This window comes from Felis catus, chromosome C2 (assembly GCF_018350175.1).
Source record: "Felis catus isolate Fca126 chromosome C2, F.catus_Fca126_mat1.0, whole genome shotgun sequence".
Lineage (NCBI taxonomy): Eukaryota > Metazoa > Chordata > Mammalia > Carnivora > Felidae > Felis > Felis catus.
Window position 1 is genome coordinate 120,902,084 of NC_058376.1, and position 25,862 is coordinate 120,927,945.

Sequence of the window (25,862 nt, forward strand, 5' to 3'; positions counted from 1 at the left end):
TAGTAGTGCAATTGCTGGGTCGTAGGGTAGTTCTATTTTTAGTTTTTTGAGGAACTTCCATACTGTTTGTCAGAGTGGCTGCACCAGCTTGCATTCCCATCTCCTGGTCTTTTCTATTTCAGGAAATGGTACCACTGTCTACCTAGTTGCTCAGATCATAACTTGGGAGGCATTCATGAGCCCTCCAGTTTCTTCATCCTTCATAATTAAGTGTTAGCAAACCCTAGCAAGTCTATCTCCAAAGTATATTTTTCATTCTCTGCTGCCACTACCCTCTTATAAGTGACTATCATCTTTCTTGGAGACAACTACAAAAACCTAACTGTTCTCTCCTTTCACTCTTCCCTCCTTATGTCTTTAGTCACTTATTTACACAGCATTGATATGCTCTTTTTGTAGGTAATACAAATTCATATCCTTCCCCTGTCTAAATTCCTTTTATGGTTTTTGTTGCTCTTAAAATGAAATCTATAAGCTTTATGTGATTGATGTACCTTTCCACCCTCATATTATGCAACACTTTTCTTCCTTTCTTGTTTGTTTTGTTGTGGTTTTTAAAAATATCAAGATTTTTTTCTGTGTCAGTGCCTTTGCCTTAGTCTCTTTACTTGGAATAATCTTCCTCATTCTTTAGCTCTCAGAGTTTTCTGATCACCCTACCTAAACTCCCACATCCCAATTCTTCTCTATCATGTGATAAGGGTGTTTTTCCCTTAGCACTTATCTCAACCTTATTTATATATTTATTGAATGTCTTCTACTCGTATTAGTCTCCCATGTAAGCTAATAGGAGGAAAGTGACTTTGCTGATCTTGCCACCTATACCTGGCACCGTATTCTAGACATACATAATACATATTTAGTGAGTGGCAGATTAATGAATTATTGTCTAAATGCAAGAGCTTTACAATTAGAATGTTGGCAGACTGTGAGTGCCATCTATATCTGCTTTTCATTTAAGAAGCATGAGCTGGATCCATGTGATTGGTGAATTGTGGCTTATTAAGCCTAAAATGAGTCTTAATCCAAATCAGAAGTTTGCAAATTAAGTGTAATTTAGATTGACAAACAGATGATTCTCTGTGCTTGGCAAGAAAAAAGTTTGTCCTAATATCTAATATGGAGAGACATGATCAACACCTAACTTTCTACTATGTGCTAGTACACATCCACCTACCCCTCTCTCCTCTTGGCATTGTATGTAATCTGTAGATACCTAAATCAGGTGCCTCAACATCAACCAATGCAACTTAATTGTGGAGTTGGAAAATGCTTTGCCACTCCTCTCCTGCTTTTTCTGCCCCTTCCTTGCCCATTTATAAATATTTTAATATTCTTTGCAGGGTACTTGCATTCCTAGTTTGTAATAATATTAACAACTTAAATGTAACACTTTACTATATTCTTTTTTTTCCCCAAAAAAGGCTTTATTACGTACAGAGGAGAGGGGTTCAGTCCTTCTTGGCTGCTGCTTTCCTCATGGCTGCCAGGACGTTGCTCAGCTCCTCTCTCTTACTCTTGGTACAGATGTGTGTGTGTCCCTACCCTTTTCTTGATGAACTTGAAATTGCACTTGTCCTTGGAAACCTTGAGCAGCTCCATTGCACAGGGTGAAGCCACACACCTCTCAGATCACGTGCCACACAAACTTGGTGTGGTTGATGAGGCGCCTGCAGCAGCTGCTACACCTCAACTTGTTCATGCTCTTAGTCACCTTGTAGCTCTCGTTGAGGCCAATGGCCAGAGGGTAGAGCAGAGCCATGGCTGCTGCTCCCCATAATGGCTCCTGCTGCAGAAGCAACACTTTACTATATTCTTAGTGCTTAATGTATGTTATCTTATTTAATCTCTATAACAACTCTGTGCAATAGGTGTTCTCATTTTACAGACTCAGAGGAGTTAAGTAACTTATCCAGCATCACACACTAGGTAGGGCAAAATTGGGATTCAAACCCAGGTTTGGCTGATTTAAAGCCCATACCCTGTCCTCCAGGATCCTCTTTCAAGAAAAAATTAATCCTATTCCCTTTTACCAGTGTTACCTCAGATGATACTGACCTCTGTTTCAGACCGATGTTCTAGCAGCTTATTTTTTCCTTATTCAAGTACTTTTTTTTTCTGTCTTAGCTCTAAATGTTCTAGATAAGGACACTTAGTCTTTTTCCATTCTTATAACAATTAAATATCCTCTCCACTCTGGGTCCTTGTGTGAGTCACATCCTGAGGATCCCACCCCAGCACACTCCATAATTCAAAAGCTCACAGGTTTTTTATTGTAGAGTACTGTTTAATCATATTTTGTCTTGGTGATTATATATCAGCTTCACTAATTTTTAAAATACTAGATGTGAAAATATATATTTTTAGAGAAAATTCACCAAGTGCTTACTTGCAGTACTCTAACATAGTTAGGTAATATAGAAAAATGATGTTAGTTGAATAAATTATTACTGATTTATGAAATTTGATCTGTATAAAACTTACATAAAATCTGTTTTATGTGTTTCTTTTTTTTCATTAGGCTGATTACTTGCAACCTAAGTTGTTGGGAATTTTGGCCTTTTTTAACATGCAGTTACTGAGCTCCAGTGTTGGCATTGAAGATAAGAAAATGGTAGGTACTGATAGTTAAGTTGCAAAGTTCTGGAATTCATATAGAATACATAGGAGATATGACTTTGGCTTGTAGCTACAAACATTCAAAGACGATAAATAAACATGACATTCTGAATCCTTATTTTCCTTTATAGGCTTTTAGGGACTCTAAAAAGAGGAATTATATTGCTTATAGTTCTTTTGTTTATAAAGGACCAAAAACCCGACCCAAACTGGCTTAAAAGAATTTATTGGCTCTATGACTAAAAGTGTAAGAATAATATAGCTTTGGGCATAACTTAGCTTTGGATACAGTGTTCTCAGAATTCATCTCTTAGCTCAAATTCCCCTGGATTGACTTTGTACATAAGTGCCAGGTGATGACCCCAATGGCATCAGGCTCATGACCTCACCCCGTCTAGCTCAGTGGGAAGAAAAGAGACCAGCAGTCTCTGATAGCTCAAACAAAAGTTGCATAATCGAGTTCATTGGTCCAAATTGGTGTGTTATGAGTTATGGCCCATGGTGTTTTTGAAAACTGAAAATTGCTAAGTTATATAAAGTTAAGTAACTTCAGTATCTATTGATTTATGTTTAAATGTGTTTGGCACAGAGCACCTTGGTGGCTCAGTAAGTTGGGCATCCGAGTCTTGATTTCAACTCAGATCATGATCCCACAGTCGGGAGATCAAGCCCCAGGTCAGGCTCTGTGCTGAGTGTGTAGCCTGCTTGGGATTCTCTTTCTCCCTCTCCCCCACCTGCATGCTTGTTCTCTCAAAAAAAATAAATAAATGCATTTGACACAGTGAAGTTTCAGTATGACTGCTGTAACAGTTGGTCACAACTGGAAATTTTTGTTCCTAGATTGAGTTAGAATTTTAGTACTGATTAAATTTCCCTTTTTATTGTTTTCCATCTTTGCAGTCAGTAAAATTACAGTAAAAAAATCTGAGTGGAAGCTTTTATTTCAGTCTATACTCTTCTCTTAATAACCTTGAGGAACCAGGAAAGACACGATACAATATTAAATTCTAATTCAGCAGCCAGTACTTACTCTGTTGGTGTCAACTGGTAAATTTAATCCCCTAGGTAACTTCTGTTCTGTCTCCATGGAATCTTTTTTTTATTTTAAGAGAGAGAGAGCACATGTCAGTGTGGGGGAGGGGTGGAGAGAGAGAGAGGGAGAGAGAGAGAGACAAAATCCTAAGCAGGCTCTGTGCTGTCAGCACTGAGCCAGATGTGGGGCCTAATCCCACGGCCCTGGGATCATGACCTGAGCCGAAATCAAGAGTCCAACAATGCTCAACCAACTGAACCACCCAGGTGAAGCTTGTATGTTTTGGCACAGAGGTAAGGTTTACTAGAGAGTTTTTTACCCTTTCATTAGAACCTGGAGCTGTTGATACAAGTCCCGATTCTGTGTTCCACATACAGTAAAATGTGTACATTATTTTGGGGGTATGTCATCAGTTATTTGTTTATTTTATTAAATTCAGAGTATGTTGAAATTAGTACCATTAGGACAGAAATGCATGTGCCGCATAGGAATTTGGGATGAACAGGAAGAAAATTAAACAATAGGTATTAATGTTCTTAATAAATTTGAAAATTACGGTTCTAAAGGACCACCAGGACAAAAATAACAAATTACCTTCACAAGAGAAAAAAAACACCAGAACTCAGCTTGCATTTTTCAAGTTCATTACTTACATAAGAATTTGAACAGAATGAACTGACCTACATTTAGACATTGTGTTGCCAGAAATAGGTACTACTCTGAGATGTGGGTGGGATGTACTTTACCTTAGGGCTCATCTGCTCCTGTGGACTTGTTTATAGGCTTTACTTTAAATCCCTACTTACTTTATAGGCTTTGAATAGTTTGATGTCTTTGATGAAGTTGATGGGACCAAAACATGTCAGTTCTGTGAGGGTGAAGATGATGACCACGCTAAGAACTGGCCTGAGATTCAAGGATGATTTTCCTGAATTGTGTTGCAGGTAAATGACTGCCTGAGTTCATTAGAGTATTTGCATTTCCCAGTAGCACTAACTTGAATTCTTATCTCTTTGAGGGATTCAGACTGTGAGTAATAAAGATGGAAAGAATACTTGTATTAAAAGGGAATATGTTTACTTCTTTAAAGATACACTAGTGTGCAATCTTTTAACATACTGGGAAATAGTATAATGAACCCCTCCATACCTATTTCCCAACCTCAGCAGTTATCAACATTACTAATCTTACTTAACTGACCACCTCCACCTATTGTTAGTTGGAATGATTTAAAGAGAACCCCAGTATCAAATCACTGTACTTAGAAATACCTCTGATGTATCTAATGGGTAAAGCATTAAAAAAAAAAAAAAAAAAAAATACAACCATCGTGAATTATTGCACTTAGCAGAATTAATAGGAATTCCTTAATATCATCTAAAACTCAGTCCATATTTAGATTTCCCCAAATGTCTCAAAGATTGTTTTCCCAAAGGTGTTGGTTTGTTTGAATAAGAATCCAAATAAGGTGCATGTGTCACACATGTGGTTGTTTGGCCCCTTAAATATCTTTTAAAAACAGATTCACTCCTTAAGACCCTTTCCCACACTTTTTTCAGGCCATTGAGATTTTGGCATATGGGATTTCTAATTTAATTTGACTTAATATCATTTCAGTGTTACTACTAACAGACTACTCAATGCAGTTTAAGCTTTTTGAAGGTCCTTTTTTCCTTTATTTGTTTGTTTCTTTCTTACATATGGATTTTTGTTTTTTTCAGAGGTCCTTTTGTCCTTAAGACTGTACCTATTGGAGATGGAGAGTCTGAATAATATGTTTTAAAGTTATGTGAAGCAGTTCTCTTCTGTGTACATATGCCACCCACTTGATATTAAGTTAGGTTTAGTTGTTTTAGTTTGTTTAAAATTTTTAGAAGTGCTTTTTTTCCCTCTTTAAATTCATGTAAAACATAAACATTGTCTGAAATTCAAATTTGTGAATCTAGCTTTAATTTCTGATCATAAGTATCTATTTTTCTTAATTTTTGTATAATTCTCCTCTTTTTAAAAGTATAAACCAAATGCACACACACTCACACCCTTATTTTCCTATGAACCCTGCCCCAAAAGGGAGCATATTATAAGCACTATTTTTACCTTGCTTTTTTGACTTGATGCATTAAAGAAATCACTGTTTACATATATAATACTGATCTTTATTCCATTTTGACAGCTGCCTTGTAATCTTAATATTTGTATGTATCATTGTTTGCTCAGCTAATAACTCATTGATGGAGCTTTACTAATAATAAAAATAATGTGATTTTTAACTTTTATTTATTTTTTCACATAGAGCTTGGGATTGCTTTGTTCGTTGCCTGGACCATGCTTATCTTGGTTCCCTTCTCAGTCATGTGATAGTAGCTTTGTTGCCTCTCATACACATCCAGCCTAAAGAAACTGCAGCTATATTTCACTACCTCATAATTGAAAACAGGTATTTATTGTAATAGAAATTAATAGTAAAGATTACAACTTTTTATTACTGTATATTTATGTCTCAGGACATTAGGATTGCTACTGGTAATGTGGAATTGCTCACATTCTTTTTAATTGAGAGTCCATCAGACAAAAATAATTGACACGCTTTAAAAAAAAATTGACATGCGTTAAGTCAGTGCATATCGAACTGATACTATTTCAGTTGTGACATTGATTCATTATAGTATTTAAAACATTAGTAGATCAACAAGTCAAAATTTTTTTCATCAGTTTTGAAAGAAGTGAGGCTAAGTTTACCTTTCTTCTCATGCTTAAAAGAGATAGTTGAATATGAAAAAGGTTAAGAGGAATGTTCACCTACTTTCTATAACTTTCCTTAGTTGAAACTCTTATTACTTCATTGCATTAGTCTCTTAACCAGCCTCCCTTCCTTTAGGCTTTTATCCCATTTCTTCATGTTGTTCATATTTAAAAACATCTCTTTTATCAATTTATTCCAGCATATGGAGACATTTTGTGATTCTCCCACTTACTAATTGATGAATTTCAAATTGCTTATCTTGATGTTCAAGGTTTTCCAAAATCTGGTCACATCTTATTTCTTAAAACCTTTTCTCAAGATTTCCCCAAAACAGACTGTGCTGTAGCTTACCTGTATGAAGAACGTACATTACTCCCATTTTTGTATTTCAAACCAGCTGCTAATTTAGTCTAGAATTTGTTTGTATGCATTTTGAAGTTGTTTCTGTGTTTGCATTTACTGTTACATGTTGTAGTTTTTTGTTTCTGAAAAGGGTTTAAGTATTATTTATTTACCTGCTCACCCACCCATACACATGCTACTGCTATTCCCATTAATCATTTTCAATAACTGTCTAAGCAGGGAAAAGGTACAGAAGAAAAGATTAATGTAGGGATTTTTTCAATAAAGTGCTTTTGATATTTCGAGTATGATAGAACAACATAAACACTGATGTAGATCACCTTTCAAATACTTTTGGATTATTACATAGTGTATCAGTGCTTTTTATTATGCAGCAGTTATTTCTCTACCTTTTCATATAAAAAAATCTCTCCTTCATTTCGTGCTAGTTAGAACACCTTAAGCTCCCTGAATAAAGAAATTTTTTTCAGCTTCCTTTATTGTTATATCACTAGTGTCCAGCACATAGTGGCATATGATAGTTACTTGATATGTATTTGTGGCATAAGTGAATGAAGACTAGAATTTAGAAATCTATTATTGGGATTCAGATAGATTAGAGTATTATATTTGATGCAAATTAAAAATTATAGCCTCAATAAGATTTTTTTTTTTTCAAATTATTTATGAGAATTTGTGTTTTAAGGTTGGATTTGGCTATCGCTGCACTATGAACCGCTCTAAGATCAAGTGTCTTAAAGTGACAAGCATTTTTATTTACTCATAATTTTGCAATCTGGACTGGGTTCAGCAATAGATTCTTTGGTTGGTGGCTGCAGTCAGCCAGCAGGTAGACTTGACTGAGTTTCTGTCTCTTTCCATGTACTCTTGGAGTCTCTCTTTTTTCATGTAGCTTGTCCACGCTGGTGACCTTATATGGTGACTTAGGTCTCTGATGGGCACCAAACCAGAAGTTGCCAAACCTTTTAACACATCGGCCTTAAGTTGGCACAGCGTTTATTTTGCCACATTTTGTTTGTTAAAGCAAGTCACACAGCTAGCCTAAATTGAAGAGGAAGTGACTGTGAAGAAGTAGAGTTTATTTTGGGCCACCAACATAACCTACTACAACAGGGTGATTTTCTTAGATTTGATTATTTGCCACTATTAACCACTAGACATGGTTAGGAAGAATATTTTGCACATCACTAATCCACTAGCACTTTTTTTTTAAAAGATTTTTTTGTTTTATTTTTAAGTAATCTTTACACACACACCCTTACTGGGGCTTGAACTCATGACCCCAAGATCAAGAGTCACATACCCTACTGACTGAGCCAGCCAGGAACCCCCACTAGCACTTTTCAGTGTGACTTAAATTGGCTATAGTTTCAACCTCTGCTTTATTTTTTTTTTTACTATTCATACTCTTTGCATATAATTTTTTTGTTTTCCAATTAACTATTAGGGATGCTGTGCAAGATTTTCTTCATGAAATATATTTTTTACCTGATCATCCAGAATTAAAAAAGATAAAAGCAGTTCTACAGGAATACAGAAAGGTATTTAATTTTTAATTTATGTTTTAGGGCATCATTGATACAAAATTGTTCCCAAATTCCAATACATTGAACAGAGGTTCTGTAGAATCACATCTAGGAATAATATAGTCATATTACAATGGCTATTTTTATGATTAGATAATCCTATCACAGCTATGATACTTTTTTTAGAAGGGAATTTCAGTATTTAGGTCAAAGACGTTACTGGATTACATAGATTTTTACATAGAAAGCAAATAATACAGTACTTGTGCCCTTACTTCCCTGATTACTATGTCCCTACTTACAGTCCCCCAAAGAAGAAGCTGCCATAGCTTCATGCCCTGAAAAGCTGTGGGAGGATTCTAGTTATGTTGTGCTACAAACTATGGTATGAAATTGTCATGGCATGAAATTGTGGTTTTTGAAGTCATTAACTGGTAAGGTGTATCTCTCTGTGTTCTTTATATAGGAGACCTCTGAGAGTACTGATCTTCAGACAACTCTTCAACTATCCATGAGAGCAATTCAACATGAAAATGTAGATGTTCGTATTCATGCTCTTACGAGCTTGAAGGAAACTTTGTATAAAAATCAGGTATACTAAAATAATTAAAAAGCTATAGAAATGTAGGAAGCTCAAAGAAAAGATGACAGGTTGGCATATTTGCTTGAGTTTCAGTAGATTCAATGAAAGAAGTAATTCTTATTTTACCAAGATTATCAGATCTTAGAATTACTAATCCATGAGATCCCTTTTGAGGTTGAATACTGGGGATTTGCAGAGTTTTTTGTTGTTGTTTTGAAGGGTCATAATTTGACAGTTGTCTTTTGGTTACTGCATCTTCCTGAGTAAGAGTGTGTGTGTACACAATAGCAGCAGTTCATGTGTCTTCTCATATAATTTCCTATAGATATTTGTCATATAAAATTTCAGTAATTTTGCAATTTTACATTTTGACTGAATTCTTGTTTTAAAGAAACTAAATTTTTAAGTTTATTCTTTTATGATGCCAGTGAAGTTTATTCTTTTCTTGGGCAACATACCGTAGATTGGCTCTAACCTTGATGACCGTGAGAACTGGTGTTTAAAGTACTAGATCACTGTAAGGCTATGAAATAGACAAAAATTAACTGAGGTACTCATTTTTGCATATCAAGAGTTTATAAGATGTGAAAGCCTAACACTCTCATGAGTTAGGGGATTAAACCAGGTTATGTTTGTTTTCATGATAGAAGGAAGCATTTAAGTTACTTAGGACGAAAGATATACATGATGGTGGGCTGCCTGGGTGGTTCTGTCAGTTCAGTGTCCAACTTCGACTCAGGTCATGATCTCATGGTTTGTGAGTTCGAGCCCCATGTCAGACTCTGTGCTGACAGCTCAGAGCCTGGAGCCCACTTCAGATTCTGTGTCTCCCTCTCTCTCTGCCCCTATCCCACTCATGCTCTCCTTTTCTCTCTCTCTCTCTCTCTCTCTCTCTCTCTCTCTCTCTCTCTCTTTCTCTCTTTCTGACTTCTGGGTCAGTGAACTTGTGTGACCAATGTGGGTAGCAGCTTATGTGGAAATGGTCCTACCATAGGTGAGGAGCCTTGAATCTCCTCGAATGTAGGTTTTATACTCGCCTAACTGAATCCACATTGCCAATTACAGGGCAATGTAATTGCTTCATTCCCTGCCCTGCACTTACTTTATCGAAACTACTCTGTGCTTACCCATTGCCCCAAACCTCTACCTGGGTTTCAGGTAACTTAAAGGGCTTCTAGCTTTTTATTTTATATAGGGATTTATGAATAGCAGAGGATTTCTCCTCTTGGCCTAGAGGTTTCCTAGTTTAGGTTGTTTCTAAGTGGATGACATGGTCCTGGTCAAATATTAGGAAACTTTGTATGGATTATCACTTCTTAGATGTAAATGACTAAATCTGAGAACTTAAGGAAATTGCTTATATTCTTAGGGAAAAGCCACAGCTGCCCAACTTTTCCACCTGTGTCACAAAACAAAAATCACACGTGGTAATACCCTAACAAGCCTTCCTTCAATGTAAAGCCCCAGTGCTAATAGATTAGCTAGGCATAGTAAGAACGTAAATGTACTTACAAGAGCCTTGAAGGTCACATAAAGTAGTCTGAATAAGATGTAATGTCCATAGATTGTTATTGGGTATTTTTAAGTACAGGTTAATTTAGTTTAGAATCAATTTATAGCTGGATAAATTTACTTTAGGTTAGTAAGAAAACTAAAGATAATGGCTTGGAGGAACCAACGAAGATAAGAAAATAAGGGAAGGAATCCAGAGATACATGTCTTTGTAGCCGTATCCCCACTGGCCTAAAACACCTACAAAAAAAGAGAGAAGGAAGTGGGTTTTTCCCCCCACCTATGACAAGAAAGTAACATCAGTGTTTAAAGCAATTCAGATAAGTTCTAGAATAGTGCTATCCAAAAGAATTTTCTATGAGGATGGAAATGTTCTGTATCTGCACTGTCCAGTTATAGCTGCTAGCCACATGTGGCTCTCCTGAGCACTTAAAGTGTATGATAAGGAACTAGGTATTTAATTTTATTTAATTTTTCTTAGTTTAAATTTAAATAGCCTCATGTGGATGGTGGCTATCATATTGGACATTGCAGCCCTAGAGGATGGCTGAACCTGTAGCAATACCTGAACAAGAAACTGATATAAGAAAACAGGGTTCGAAGTCAATGAGTCTTTGTAGTAGATGCTGTGAGAGTCCATGAGAAAGCAAATGCAAAAGATATTCTTATAAAAGTTCAGTTCTTAACCAGAGGGAGAGGAAAAGATACTTCAGGAATATGTTGAAAGGAGGTGCTTTAAATAAATAGAGCTAAAATTGTGGTAAAACTGGCTAAACAAACAATTGGGTATAATGTAATGAAAAAGGAAACCATAAAAGATGGTATGACAGTTGATAGGATGGCTGCTGTAGCCTTCTATACTTGACCTTTTTGATGGACTGACCCTGAAAAAGCTTTGTTCTAAATTTATTTATTTTAATGTTTGTTTATTTTTGAGAGAGAGAGACACAGCATGAGCAGGGGAGGGGCAGAGAGAGAAGGAGACACAGAATCCAAAGCAGGCTCCAAGCTCTGAGCCATCAGCACAGAGCCCGATGTGGGGCTTGAACCCATGAACCGTGATCATGACCTGAGCTGAAGTCAGTTACTGAACCAACTGAGCCACACAGGCGCCCCTGCAAAAGCCTTGTTTTAATGGGTAGCCCCCAGAGGGTCATTAACATTAAAGAAATGACAGTTTATGCTTCTTACTTATAAGGAAGAATCCGTTTTTGAGGGATATAAAGGATACCTAAGGTCAGTGGATAGCAGGGAATTTTTTCTTCTATGTTAGAAAAATCAGACTAGGGGCGCCTGGGTGGCTCAGTCGGTTAAGCGTCCGACTTCGGCTCAGGTCATGATCTCACGGTCCGTGAGTTCGAGCCCCGCGTCAGGCTTTGTGCTGACAACTCAGAGCCTGGAGCCTGTTTCAGATTCTGTGTCTCCCTCTCTCTCTGACCCTCCCCCGTTCATGCTGTCTCTCCCTGTCTCAAAAATAAATAAACATTAAAAAAAATTAAAAAAAAAAAAAAGAAAAATCAGACTATAGATAAAACTGAACAACCATCTAAGATCTTTCTGATCACTGATGGTACTCAGGTTGAAGTGATTTTCTGTGGTAAAATCCCAGAAGGACATATGTTGGGCAGATGATATGCTATTATAGATGAAAAACTATAGGGAATTATCAATAAAACTACTCAGATGAGAAAGCTAATTCAGTAAGGTAGGATATAAAATCAACATATAAAAAATAACTTTTATATAATAAGCAATAACTAGGTGGAAGATTTGTTGGAAGACCCAATTTACAACAGTAACAGGAAAAGAGAATATGCTTAGTAATAAGCATAATGAGAAATAGATAAACCAATAAAGAAAAACCCTGAAAGACACAAAAAGGTAGTAGGTTTAAGCAAATGGAAACTATCCCTTATTTATCTGTTAGGTTGACTCAATATTACAAAGATTTCAGTTCTCTCTAGATTAATTTATAAATTTAATGCTATCCCAAAAGAATGCCAACAAGTTGCTTGTTTTTGTTAACTAGGAAAGTTCAGACTAGGGGTGCCCAGGTGGGTCACTCGGTTAAGCATCTGACTTCAGCTCAGGTCATAATCTCATAGTGCATGGGTTCAAGCCCCACATTGGGCTCTGTGCTGACAGCTCAGAGCCTGGAGCCTACTTCAGATTCCGTGTCTCTCTTTGTCTTCTGCCCCTCCCCTGATTGTGCTCTCTGTCTCTTAAAAATAGACATTAAAAAAATTTAGAAAAACAAAAGTTCATACCAATGCTTCTATGGGAAAATCAACATAAAAATAGCTAAGAAAACTCTGAGGGGAAAAAGTAACCATGAGGGTTTAGTATCTCTACCAGACATTAACATACTCTACAGCCTCTATAGTTAATACATTGTGATTCTGGTGCATGAATAAACACACCAGGGGGAAAGAATAGAAAGTTCAAATGTAGACCTTTATGTAAATGGACATTTAGGATATGATAAAAATGGTATTTCAAATAATTAGAGCAAACAGGTTTCTTTTAACAACTGATTAGGCATTTGGAAAATGATAAAATTGGCTCTGAATGTTAAAAAGCATATTTATTTATTTATTTATTTATTTTTTCAATATATGAAGTTTATTGTCAAATTGGTTTCCATACAACACCCAGTGCTCATCCCAAAAGGTGCCCTCCTCAATACCCATCACCCACCCTCCCCTCCCTCCCACCCCACATCAACCCTCAGTTTGTTCTCAGTTTTTAAGAGTCTCTTATGCTTTGACTCTCTTCCACTCTAACCTCTTTTTTTTTTTTTTCCTTCCCCTCTCCCATGGGTTTCTGTTAAATTTTTCAGGATCCAGATAAGAGTGAAACCATATGGTATCTGTCTTTCTCTGTATGGCTTATTTCAAAAAGCATTTTTAAATAGAGGCAATGAACACACACTCATTTTTAAAACTCTTTTGGAATTCAGTATCTTTGCTGAAAAATAAAAATCAATTTAACCTAAAAGTGAAGTGAAAACATTTTTAAGTACATAGTAGATAAGTGTATTTTACTTTTCATTTAGTGTTTCATAACATGTATTACATTGAACTGCATTTATCTCTGCCAAATAAAGTGACCTTATATTTTCTAGTTTTAGCAAGTGAGTAAATGTTTATAATTTCATATATTAGTTTTGCTATTTTTATTATGAGCTCATTTTTGAGGTACTTATGCCTGAATTAACCTATAATGTTATTTAAGTGATAGACTGTCGAAGACTGTGGAAGAGTTAAAATGGCTTTTCATTTTTCTTTTGAAGTGATTACTCTAATTTGAACCATAGTTTCAACATGAAGTTTGAGATGTTCACGTATGCTTTACTTTTGCTAGAGAGAAAATAGTATAAAAGAAGTAGTTCCAAAGTGGTTACACGAGTACACTATGTAAATTTCCATTGGCTTGAAAATAGTCTCTTCTTACTTAACAGGTTTTCAGCATCCTCAGGAGATTGATGAAAAAAGATTACGTGAACCAACATACTGTTTTATCACCACCACTGAACCATTTCCCCATTTTTTTGTCCTTCTCTACCTAGTTTTTTAATATACTTTTCAGTCTTCTTGTTTTACCTAATAGCTCTTCCTTGTTGACTTACGTGAATATCTGTCCACTGTCTTTGAAAAGTTATTCTGAGTTCTTTTTCATCTTCTTCATTGCTTCCTTTCCTTCTGAATGTATTTGCTATTATACATATCATATGGTATTTTAATTACTTATTTGCATATCTATTTTCCCCTTAGACTGTGAACTCATTGGGATAAGTCTGTGTCTTATTTATTTTTGTATACTATTATAATAATAGTAACTGTTTAATGGATTAAGGATTAAAAATTTCTAAAACAATGTTCCTACAGAATATGTTGTGAACTCTGTTATGTGAACTCATCAAAAACTAGCTGAAAATACTGCAGATACAGGAATTTAATTTTGTCAGTGTTTATGTCAGGTATTCCTTAATATTTTTAAGCTTTCTAGTTAGGAAAATATACTAGTTTGTGAAAATTATGTACAATTTTCTTTCTACTTTTAGGAAAAACTGATAAAATATGCAACAGATAGTGAAACAGTGGAACCTGTTATCTCCCAGCTGGTAACGGTGCTTTTGAAAGGTTGCCAGGATGCAAATTCTCAAGCTCGGTTGCTCTGTGGGGAATGTTTAGGGGAATTGGGGGCAGTAGATCCAGGTCGACTAGATTTCTCAACAACTGAAAGCCAAGGAAAAGATTTTACATTTGTGGTAAGTAATGGTAATTTGGGATGACAAGAAGAGTTCTCTGTCCTATTCAAATTTCTATATTTCATTTACAAAGAACTGTTCAGGTTATCCTTAGTGGCACCGTGATCTAAACTAGACAATTTAGGTAACTTCTAAATTTTTTCCTTAATACTATTACAGAGATCTAGAGCCCAAAACTATAATAAAGTAGGAGTCCAGACTAGTGTGCTGTGTTCTTTTTAAAAAGCTTTCCAACCTAGGGGTGCCTGGTTGGTTGAGCGCCCTACTCTTGATTTCAGCTCAGATCATGATCCCAGGGTCATGGGATCAAGCCCACATTGGGCTCCACGCTGAGTGTGGAGCCTACTTGGGATTCTCTCTCCCTCTATCTCTCCCTCTCCCTCCCCTTCCCTCTCTCCCTCTGCCCCTCTACTCTGCTTGTGTGTGTGCACTCTTTCTTTCAAAAATTAATAAATAAATAAAATGAATAAATAAAAAAGCTTCCAATCTAATGATAATAGTTAAAACCTAATTGATTATTTAAATATTAGAATTTCAACACTGTTGCTAAGTGTTTTCATGGGAAACTAATTTCTCAGGGTGTCCTAATAGTGTATAAAAAGTTGCCATGGTCAAATGAGTTTGGGAAATCCTCTAAAACCAAATCAAACAGAGCATCTGTATCACTTAGTATGCACACTGTCAGTCTCCAAGAGAAGGGTTTGTTAAAATTATTTCTTGGAGTGTCTCAAATGACTGGGCTTCTACAAAATGCAATTGAGGAAATGCTATATATATAATTTTCTGGGGTTTTTTTTGTTGTTTTCTTACTCGAGAGAGAGCGCACACAAGCTGGGGAGAGGGACAGAGGGAGAGAACCTTAAGCGCAGCCTTCACGCTTGCATGGAGCCCACTGTGGGCTCAGTCTCCTAACCCTGGGATCATGACTTGAGCCAAAACCAAGAGTTGGGCACTCAACCAACTGAACAACCCAGGTGCCCCTGCAGTTTTCTTTTTAAGGATTAAAATGCAACGCTTGATCTTGGGGTCATTAGTTCAAGGCTCACATTGGGTGTAGCTATTACTTAAAAATAAAATCTTCAACAACAACAGTAAAACAAAAAATGAAACTTGGAGCTTTGCAAAAGTTGAATGATTCAAATGCCCTTTATTAATAGCCTAAACAGCCTTAGGTTGGGCTTCTTGGCTACAGATTATGTTTTAGCCTTGGTACCACACTTAGTTTGACTCTTAATGTCCTTTCCTTTTCTAAGTTAAATTCACTTAGGTAACTAAGTTAAATTAATTACATAAGGCACGGTACAGTGTAAAAAATTGATACACCTTACCTTTGTTTTTTTCTTGTTTTTATTGAGACTGGAGTAGAAGATTCAAGCTTTGCCTATGGATTATTGATGGAACTTACAAGAGCTTACCTTGCGTATGCCGATAACAGTCGGGCTCAAGATTCAGCTGCTTATGCCATTCAGGTAAGAATGTGTATAGTCAGTACTGGTTTTACATTACTGAATTCTGATAAGTTGTAAGTGTATACTTTGGAAACTTATTTTTGTAAACTGTCATTTTCATTATCAAAGATCAAAGTCATCATAAGTTCATGATAAAATTTCACAGTACAGAAATGTACCCTCTTAACAGATTATTATAGGTACTTTGGAAAATTTTCTATATATTTATTTAACAAATCTATATGTCTTCACCAAACAAAGAGATCATATTACTTCATGTTCTGTAACTTGATTTTCTTTTGTGTTCAAAAGTCTGTCTTGGGTTATTTTCCATGTCAGTACATAGATCTCTAATTCATTCTTTCCAATGACTTAATATTCAATATTGATGTACCATCCATATTGAATATTAAGTCATTGGAAAGAAATTTATTTAACAAATTTAAGAAATTTATTTAACACATTTAGGATGTATTCAGTGTTTTGCTTTTGAGAGAAGTGCTTCAGTGAGCACTTGAGTGAATATATCAATAATATAAACATCTAGAGGTTAAAGTATGTCTGAGAGCAAACACAGAATTTACATTTGATAAATTTTATCAAAAAAAGTTTTACCAGTTTATGCTTCCTTGACAAACCTGCATTTTATCAAAATTTTACATCTTTGTCAATGTGACAGATGAAAAATAGTACCATTTTACTTTAGTAGTATTTAATTACGAGAGAGGTGTATCATCCTTTATGTATTTATTGCATTTTTGGTGAATTTTTTCTAGATGATCTTTGCCCATTTTTCTTTTGGTATAGAGCTATTTTTTCATTGCTATTTAAGATGTATTTGTATATAATAGAAGTTAACCCTTTGTCAGTCACACACATCATAAATATTTTTCCAGTTTGATGTTCCTTGTCTTTTTTCATGGTATTTTTTTCAATTAAAAATGTCTTTGTTTTGTTAGATATTCAGTTCTGGAATTCATGGTGAGTGGTCTGAGTTTCAGATATAAATTTGGAGGTATTCATTGTAGAGATGGTATCTAAAATTATGATCCTGGATGTGTTTTTGGAGGGAGTACAGGTGAAAAGATTCTGGTAATTGAGCCCTGGACATTGAGAGGTCAGTGAGAAGAGGAGGGAACAAGTAAGAAAACTGAGAAGGAGCTGTCAGTAAGGTAGGAGAATGTGGTGTTCCAGAAGACAAGAAAGTGTCTATAAAGGAGAGTGGAAGAATGAGATAGTAGCTGGGAAGGAAGGAGGAATGCAGATAGGAAAAATAACAGATGTTTATATGTTGCTTGGGAACAATTCAGCAGAGTGGAGAATATGATAATGTAAGGAGAGAATTGATCGAATACTTTTTTTTCCCGTTTTTTTTAAATTTATTATTTTTTTTAATATGAAATTTATTGTCAAATTGGTTTCCATACAACACCCAGTGCTCATCCCAACAAGTGCCCTCCTCAGTGCCCATCACCCACTTTCCCTTCCCTTCCACCCCCCCCCATCAACCCTCAGTTTATTCTCAGTTTGTAAGAGTCTCTTATGAATGGATAAAGAAATTGTGGTTTATATACACAATGGAATACTACTTGGCAATGAGAAAGAATGAAATATGGCCTTTTGTAGCAACGTGGATGGAACTGGAGAGTGTTGTGCTAAGTGAAATAAGTCATACAGAGAAAGACAGATACCATATGTTTTCACTCTTATGTGGATCCTGAGAAACTTAACAGAAGACCATGAGGGAGGGGAAGGAAAAAAAAAGTTAGAGAGGGTGGAATACTATTTTTAATAGGCAAAGAGTTATGGAGTATAGTTTGCAAGTGGAAGGGGTAGCCTTAATTAAAAACCAAAGCAAGTCATCTGTAGTAAGAGGAGAGAAAGTGTATGGGCTCTGCTGCTGATAATGCCAGGCTGGATAGGTATGTGGGTGGAAGTTGTGGAGGTCTTTTTGGATTCCTTCTGTGTTTTTCAATTAAATATGAAGCAAAGTCTGCAACTGTAAGTATATTGATCTTTTTGAAAGTATAAATGGTGACCCCCAAAAAGAATTGCTGATCTCCCTAATTAAAAGAGGCTTTTTATTAACTAGAGTGACTTTGCCAAACATCAAAAAAAGCTGGCTTCAAACAAAATTTTAATAATATTTAAAAAAACTTTTTAACATTTATTTATTTTTGAGAGACAGACAGATCATGAGCAGGGGAAGGGCAGAGAAAGAGGGAGACACAGAATCCAAAGCAGGCTGCAGGCTCTGAGCTTTTAGCATGAGATCATGCCCTGAGCTGAAGTCGGATGCTTAACCAACTGAGCCACCCAGACGCCCCTAAAAATATTTTAAAATTAAATGAAAATGGGTTCTGGATATTTCTGTATCTGAATTTTTCATATATTTCCTTACTTTTACTAAAATATACTAATATAAGTATAAAGTACATACTTTGCTAGACAGTTCTTATAGTACATCTATTACATATGGTCATTTTCAGTGGAATTGAAAGGGCTCAGGTGATAGAAGATATAATATCCTAACATATTTGTTTTGTTTTGAATATTGATACTAGAGCCAAAGATTTTTTTTCTTCATTTATAAAATATCATTTGTTTTATTTTCAGGAAAGTAAAATATAACCATTTAATTTGAGGGCTTGAATAGTAAAGTGGTCTTTAACGTTTGCATTTTTTCACAATTTTTTTTTAAGTAAACTCTACCCCCAGTGTGGGTTTTGAACTCTCAACCTTGAAATCAAGAGTCACAGGTTCTGCTGACTGAGCCAGCAAATTCACAGTTTTGAGCTCGGTATTTTATACCTAGAATTTGAGATACCTTGAATTTTTAAAACTATTTTGGATTTGTAGTGGCTTTCATTAAAATTCAGAAAAGATTAAATTCTAAAATTATACTTCTGCAAATATAGACATTTCCAGTGTTTCCTCCAAATAGCTCTTAATCTTATTTCACGTATATATTACATATATAGAACACAAACTTCCTTCATGTTCAAGTACTACCACAGCTTTGGGACCTTTACTAAGCTACCTAAATGGTTTTAAGCATTGAAATACATGTCCTAAGTAAGTTCACAACTTTTATAATTCTATATATTTTTAAATTATTTTTGTAACTATTATGTGTAGAATGTTGATGATCAGAAAGGTTTATCTACTTCACTAAAGATTTACAAATGTAAAATATGTATTTGTAGGAGTTACTTTCTATTTATGACTGCAGAGAGATGCAGACTGATGGCCCAGGTCACCAGTTGTGGAGGAGATTTCCTGAGCATGTTCGGGAAATCCTGGAACCTCATCTAAATACTAGGTCAGTACACTCGTTAAAACAATTTTTGTAAAATTGTTTTTAACATTATAAAATTAATGTTATTTTTGATGTAACTTTTTACCATTAAAAGTATTTTCAGTATGTCTAATAATGTATTTTCCACTGTGAATATGCCTATAATCTTGTCAAAAACTACAGTTTGCGCATTGATTAAATTCTATAATTTTAATTATTTAAAATTTATTAAAGCTAAAAGGATTGATTTTTCTGTTTCAGTCAGTAATACTTTGAAAATCTACTTTAAATTAAATATGAGTTTAAGTTCTTGATAGGTGTAATTAATATAGAAACTTAAAAATTTAAAGCTAGTTCCAAAGTCATTAGTAAACCCCAGTTAGAGATTAGATTTTCACCCTTCACCTCCTCATGAAGGTATTTTCTCCCTCTACTTTTTAAAAAAGTATATTGTAATCTCTTTAAATTTTAATAATTTTGTTAACACTGATTGAATCTATAAAATTATAAATTAATTTTAGTTAGAAACTATGATTTGAAGTATACTAGGTCACATACTTATCAGATATGTGACCATGTATAAATTATTTTACTTCTTTGAGCATTGGTACAGTGCCTGGCCTTGTTTGCTAGTTACCTCTTTATATTTAGAAACTTTTTTTTTTTTTTAAGTCAGACAGCCCAAGCAGCAGCAGGGTAGGAGAGGGGCAGTGAGAGAGAGAATCATAAGCAGGCTCCATGCTCAGCACAGAGCCTAGTGTTGGGGGGCTTGATCCCATGACCCTGGGATGCTCAACTGACTGAGTCACCCAGGCACCCCATAAAACCTTTTAAATTTAGAGCTTTTTATATGTAGAAACAGAGGGATGTAGCTGGTAAAGATAGTGGGGCAAAGGAGTGGGTAGAGAATATTAATGAGAGTTCTTGAAGTGAAGGACTATAAAGACCAAGCTGGTTAAGGAAAGAGGTAATGAAAGGAAGGTGTTACAGATCAAGAGAGTTTAGCACGGTCAAGGGACAGAAGATCTCCGTGATGAAGAGCCAGTGTGTTAGCATAACTGGGTAACGGGAAATTTAGGAGGAAACTAGGGCTATAGAGTAAGATATCTAAATAGTTCATTTTGGAAGTGAAGAAGTTTCTTTGTATTGACAAGGGAGCCCTGATAAAGAAGTAGAGGAGAAAGTCGTTGAGAAGGTTTGAGTTTGATTAGATGGTATAGACAGACACTGAAGTCACTCAGGGTGGTAGACTTTGGAAAGAAAGAAAACACTGAGAGATGTACTAAAGCTATCAGTGAGTTTGATTATCCCTGAATTTGGTGTATGCCCATAATGAAGAGCAAAGAATGGTATGTCTGGGTGTCTTGAACCTCAAAGGAACAAGTCATTATTACACAAGAATGAAATTGGAAGGATCTAAAAGGAGCATTGAGAGGTAGGAGGAGACACACTCAAATACTTTGAAGTACTTGGGGTATGCAAGAATGATCTCCTACCCCATTATTAAGGATATAGGAAAAGTAGTGTCTTTAACCATATTTGAATGAAGGCAAGGCAGTAGTGGGGTAGTCAGTGAAGGAGTTGAAATAGTTTCTTAGATGTTTTATACTAAAGTTCTAAACAGGTGGATATATATTTATATACTTTTTAATAAACAAATTTTCAAAATTACAGATATAAGAGTTCTCAGAAGTCAACAGATTGGTCTGGAGTAAAGAAGCCAATTTACTTAAGTAAATTAGGTAATAACTTTGCAGAATGGTCAGCATCTTGGGCAGGTTATCTTATAACAAAGGTAAGAGAACTCTGATCAGAATTAGTTAACTGAACAGAAATTCTAAAGGAAACCGGAACATCTATCTGAATATATGTAGCACAAATAGTAGGTATTGAAGTATTTGTGCTGATAGTGATAGACATTTTTGTAGAAAGCATTCACTAATAGAAAGTAACAGTTTCTCTACTGTTACTAGTTTCTGGGTAAAATGGTAATTATTTTATCAAGCACATTACTATGATTTTTTGCAAAATGTCTATTATATTATGTCTGTTCATTTTACATTGTGAAACGATACTGTTTAAAAGATGTAAATGGATTTTGAAGGCTTATTACATAATAAAAAGATATATCATCCCTTTGTGGCTTCATCCAAAATAAAAATAAACATTTATAAGAAATGAAACTTCATGAAAAAGTAGAGGTATATTTCTGATGTTTTCCTAATATGAGATTTTTACATGCCTGACAGAAAGGTTCTGTGTGTTCCAAGAAATGCTTAAGGCATATTTAAAATTTACAACTTTAGTTTTTAATTCATATTTCTATTTTTTAAAATATTATTATAATAATTTTTATCTGATAATTTCAAGAAAGTTTTTCATGTTTTTATGAACATACTGACCATATATTATGTGAAATGTAGAATACCATTGCATTAATTACTTCCAGATCTGGAATCTTTAATTTAGCTTAGGTTGTTGTTGTTGTTAAGTGAGGTGTTTATATTTGAGAAGGAAAAAAATCTTTAAATTTTATAAGAGACCAGTAATGTTGGCAAATCTAAGGTTAGAGCATACCAATAAAACTTGATTGTAATCCCAAGTAATTTAGTTTTCTGTTTCTTTCATTTTTTTCCTGTAGTTAATCACTGTTTATTACTTATTAAAAATGTGAGTCTTATACTTAATGTACTTACCCAGAGTATACATTTTGGTTACTCATGTGTGTGTTCAAGGAGTTAATATGCTGAATTTAATGTTAGCTAAATAAAATATACTGTAATTAGGGAGGTTAATCTGTAACAAAACATGATGCATCCGTAAATTAATGGTTGGCGGGGAAGGCCATTTATTTTGAAGTGGTTGACATTGTCTGTAGGGGTCGCAGCAGTTCAGGCACTTTGAGTTATTTAGAGTGACCAAATAGGTGGTGGTCTGAAATTCTCTATGCTTCTAAATAAGAGAATACCCACTCTGCAATGATAAATTATCTCGTGTGTGTGTGTGTGTGTGTGTGTGTGTGTGTGTGTGTGTTTACATTAATCAATAGAATAAAATGTATAAAGTTACTTAACTGTCCCTAAACCATTTGGGTTTACAGGTTCGGCATGATCTTGCCAGTAAAATCTTCACCTGCTGTAGCATTATGATGAAACATGATTTCAAAGTGACTATCTATCTTCTTCCACATATTCTAGTGTATGCCTTGTTGGGTTGTAATCAAGAAGATCAGCAGGAGGTGAGAGATGCCTTTTATTTGGTTTCTGTTTGTCTAAACATTTGTCTGATGTAATTAGTATTAGAAAAGCTACATATTAGGAAATGTATATCAGTATATGGCTATGTATGTACATGTCTAAATGCCTGAAAATCTTTTTTAACCTTTTATTGATCAAAGAATTATATAATGCTTAGTGTAGAAAATTAGTATATATTGTAGGGGCACCTGTCAGTTAAGTGTCCTACTTTGGCTCAGGTCATGATCTCACGGTTCCTGAGTTTGAGCCCTGCAGTCGGTGCAGAGCCTGTTTCAGGCACTCTGTCTCCCTCTGTCTCTCTGCCCCTCCCCAGCTCACACACTTACTCTCTCTCTCTCAAAAATAAACATTAAAAAATATATACATATTAATATGCCCCAGTATACATAGAACTTTTTGACAAAAGAGTACATAAGAAATTACTGATAGTGTTTTACTGACATAAGAAATTACTGATAGTAAACAGTAATGTGGATTAGGAGAGGGGAAGGAGAATATTTTACTACTGCTTTTATTTTTTAAATTTTTTTTAAATGTTTATTTTTGAGAGAGAGAGACAGAGCATGAGCAGGGGAAGGAAAGAGAGAGAGGAACACACAGAATCCGAAGCAGGCTCCATGTTCTGAGCTGTCAATGCAGAGCCTCACACAGAGGTTGAACTCATGAACCACTAGATCATGACCTGAGCTGAAGTCAGATGCTTAACCGACTGAGCCACCTAAGCATCTCTACTTTTTGTTTTATGATATTTTGTAAAGTTTAATTTTTTAACCACATATAGCAGTTTTTTTAATAATTATTTTTAATGGCATGAAGAGCATATTACTATGTTCTTAATGTAAAAATTGAATTATACAAGTAAAAGTGTGCCCTTTGACTACCATTCCTGATCCCATACTTCCAGAAGTCATCACTGATATTAATTTGATGTGTATATTTTTATTTTTGAGAGAGAGAGAAGGAGAGAGAGGCAGAGAGAGGGAGACACAGAATCTGAAGCAGGCTCCAGGCTCTGAGCTGTCAGCACAGAGCTAGCTGCGGGACTTGAACCCACGAACCGTGAGATCATGACCTGAGCCAAAGTCGGACACTTAACCGACTGAGCCACCCAGGCGCCCCAATGTGTATATTTTTAGACCTTTTTATTTTTTATTTATTTTTATTTATTTATTTTTTATTTTTTAATTTTTACATTTATTTATTTTTGAGAGACAGAGCACAAGTGGGGGAGGGGCAGAGAGAGAATGAGACAAAATCCGAAGCAGGCTCGAGGCTTTGAGCTGTCAGCGCAGAGCCCGATGTGGGGCTCGAACTCAAACCGCAAGATCATGACCTGAGCTGAAGTCGGACGCCTAACCGACTGAGCCACCCAGGTGCCCCATGACATTTTTATTTTTTAATGCAATTGGTTCTGTTTTGGTTTTCTTTTTTTTTTTTTTATTCTATATTGTATTTTAATATATATATATAATTTACTGTCAAATTGGTTTCCATACAATATCCAGTGCTCATCTCAACAAGTGCCCTCCTCAATGCCCATCACCCACTTTCCTCTCTCCTCCACCCCCCATCAACCCTCAGTTTGTTCTCAGTATTTAAGAGTCTCTTATGGTTTGCCTCCTTCCCTCTCTGTAACTTTTTCCCCCCACTTCCCTTCCCCCTGGTCTTCTATTAAGTTTCTCAGGATCCACCTAAGAGTGGTTTTGGTTTTCTTTTATGGCATCATTGTAGATAATTGTTCTGTAACTTGCTTGTTTTCTTTTTTTATTTACCAATATATATTTATTGAACCACCCTTTTTAAAATTAATGCTGTATAATATAGTACTTCGATTTTATACTTGTACCATTGTTTATTGCCATAATAATGATTATTTCCAAGTTTTTGTTTTTACAATGCCATGGTGAGCATCATGGCAATTCTTACTTGTGAAAGAGTTTTGTGTATGTGTGTTGAGGGTATATTCCAAAAAATAGAATTGTTGGGTTATATGGTAGGTACATTTAAAATTTTATTAGAGACTATGAAATTACCAATACTGACTTACAGTTGCCTTAGAGTACTTTGTCTTATAAGTTAGATAGTAGTAAAATGATAGTATATAGACCTATTATTAACCATAAAATGAGTTCTTCTTAGGTTTATGCAGAAATTATGGCAGTTCTAAAGCATGATGATCAGCATACCATAAATACCCAAGACAGTGCATCTGATCTGTGTCAACTCAGTACACAGACTGTGTTCTCCATGCTTGACCATCTCACACAATGGGCAAGACACAAATTTCAGGCACTGAATGCAGAGAAATTTCCACAAAGCAAATCAAACAGAGATAAGGTAGACTCAATAGGTGAGTCATAACATGTGTTTATTTTATTCACTTAATTATTAACCAATTAACTCCTTCCTGTATCAGTTCTGTAATTTAAGCATTAGCTTTTTAAAGACCTGTGTTTTCTTGTACACCTTTTTTCATCCTAAGGTAGCCTTTTCACTGAGAAAAAGAGAATTTATAGTCAGAAAACCTCTTTAAATTCTACTCTCACTTCCTTAGAAAGACACGTGCCTAATTTTTCATTGTATAATATAGGATTAATATTATCTTATTTAGAAGACTGAGGATTAAATGAAATGATGAATGTATATATTGTACAGTGTGAAATAAATGACATGTTAATATTGTTAGTAACTGACTCCTCACTGCTAACCCATTTACTCTGTCTTCTCAGTGTATTGGGTGTATTTACTCTGTGTCCCTTCAGTGTACTGTGTGTGTATACACATACATATATATACATACACATATACATACATGTACGTATATGTGGTAAAGTGTTTGTTATCCTTTTTCACTTGTGAAATACTCTTTGCAGTTTTTTTCACATGTTTTAAATTTCAAGAGAGATTTAATTTCATTTTATGGCCTATTTCTGTTTTCCATTTTTTATTCATTTCATTCATTTTATTTTTTTGTTTTTCCTGTCTCTGGTAGTGTTTGGTGATAAGCGCACTCTCCAAATATGCTTGATATGCATTACTACATCACACCCTGCTGTACCAAACATGTGCATTTTTTTCCCTGTGATATTATAGCTCCCACTAAGGTGGAATTTCATTAGAGTTAAAAATAACACCTACCCCTAGGATAGAAGCATTTGCTAAGAATTAGACTCATTCTACTTCTGAATACCTCAGCAATTTTAATAGAAA

General features: G+C 35.2%; 1 protein-coding gene and 1 pseudogene across 3 annotated transcripts in view; one reads left to right on the top strand and one right to left on the bottom strand.

The window, feature by feature from the left end:
- The window catches only part of ATR (ATR serine/threonine kinase), a 102,228-nt gene that overhangs the window by 31,488 nt on the left and 44,878 nt on the right, over positions 1 to 25,862 (top strand). For all 3 annotated transcript variants that reach the window (XM_006936362.5, XM_045037485.1, XM_019810614.3), the window contains 11 exons: positions 2,522 to 2,614; positions 4,466 to 4,596; positions 5,946 to 6,089; positions 8,206 to 8,299; positions 8,751 to 8,876; positions 14,443 to 14,649; positions 16,005 to 16,118; positions 19,304 to 19,419; positions 21,070 to 21,190; positions 22,496 to 22,633; positions 24,792 to 25,002. In XM_006936362.5, the coding sequence (XP_006936424.3) occupies positions 2,522 to 2,614; positions 4,466 to 4,596; positions 5,946 to 6,089; positions 8,206 to 8,299; positions 8,751 to 8,876; positions 14,443 to 14,649; positions 16,005 to 16,118; positions 19,304 to 19,419; positions 21,070 to 21,190; positions 22,496 to 22,633; positions 24,792 to 25,002 (1,495 nt within the window). The remainder of the gene's footprint in view (positions 1 to 2,521; positions 2,615 to 4,465; positions 4,597 to 5,945; positions 6,090 to 8,205; positions 8,300 to 8,750; positions 8,877 to 14,442; positions 14,650 to 16,004; positions 16,119 to 19,303; positions 19,420 to 21,069; positions 21,191 to 22,495; positions 22,634 to 24,791; positions 25,003 to 25,862) is intronic.
- On the bottom strand, positions 1,452 to 1,762 carry LOC101088267 (annotated as a pseudogene).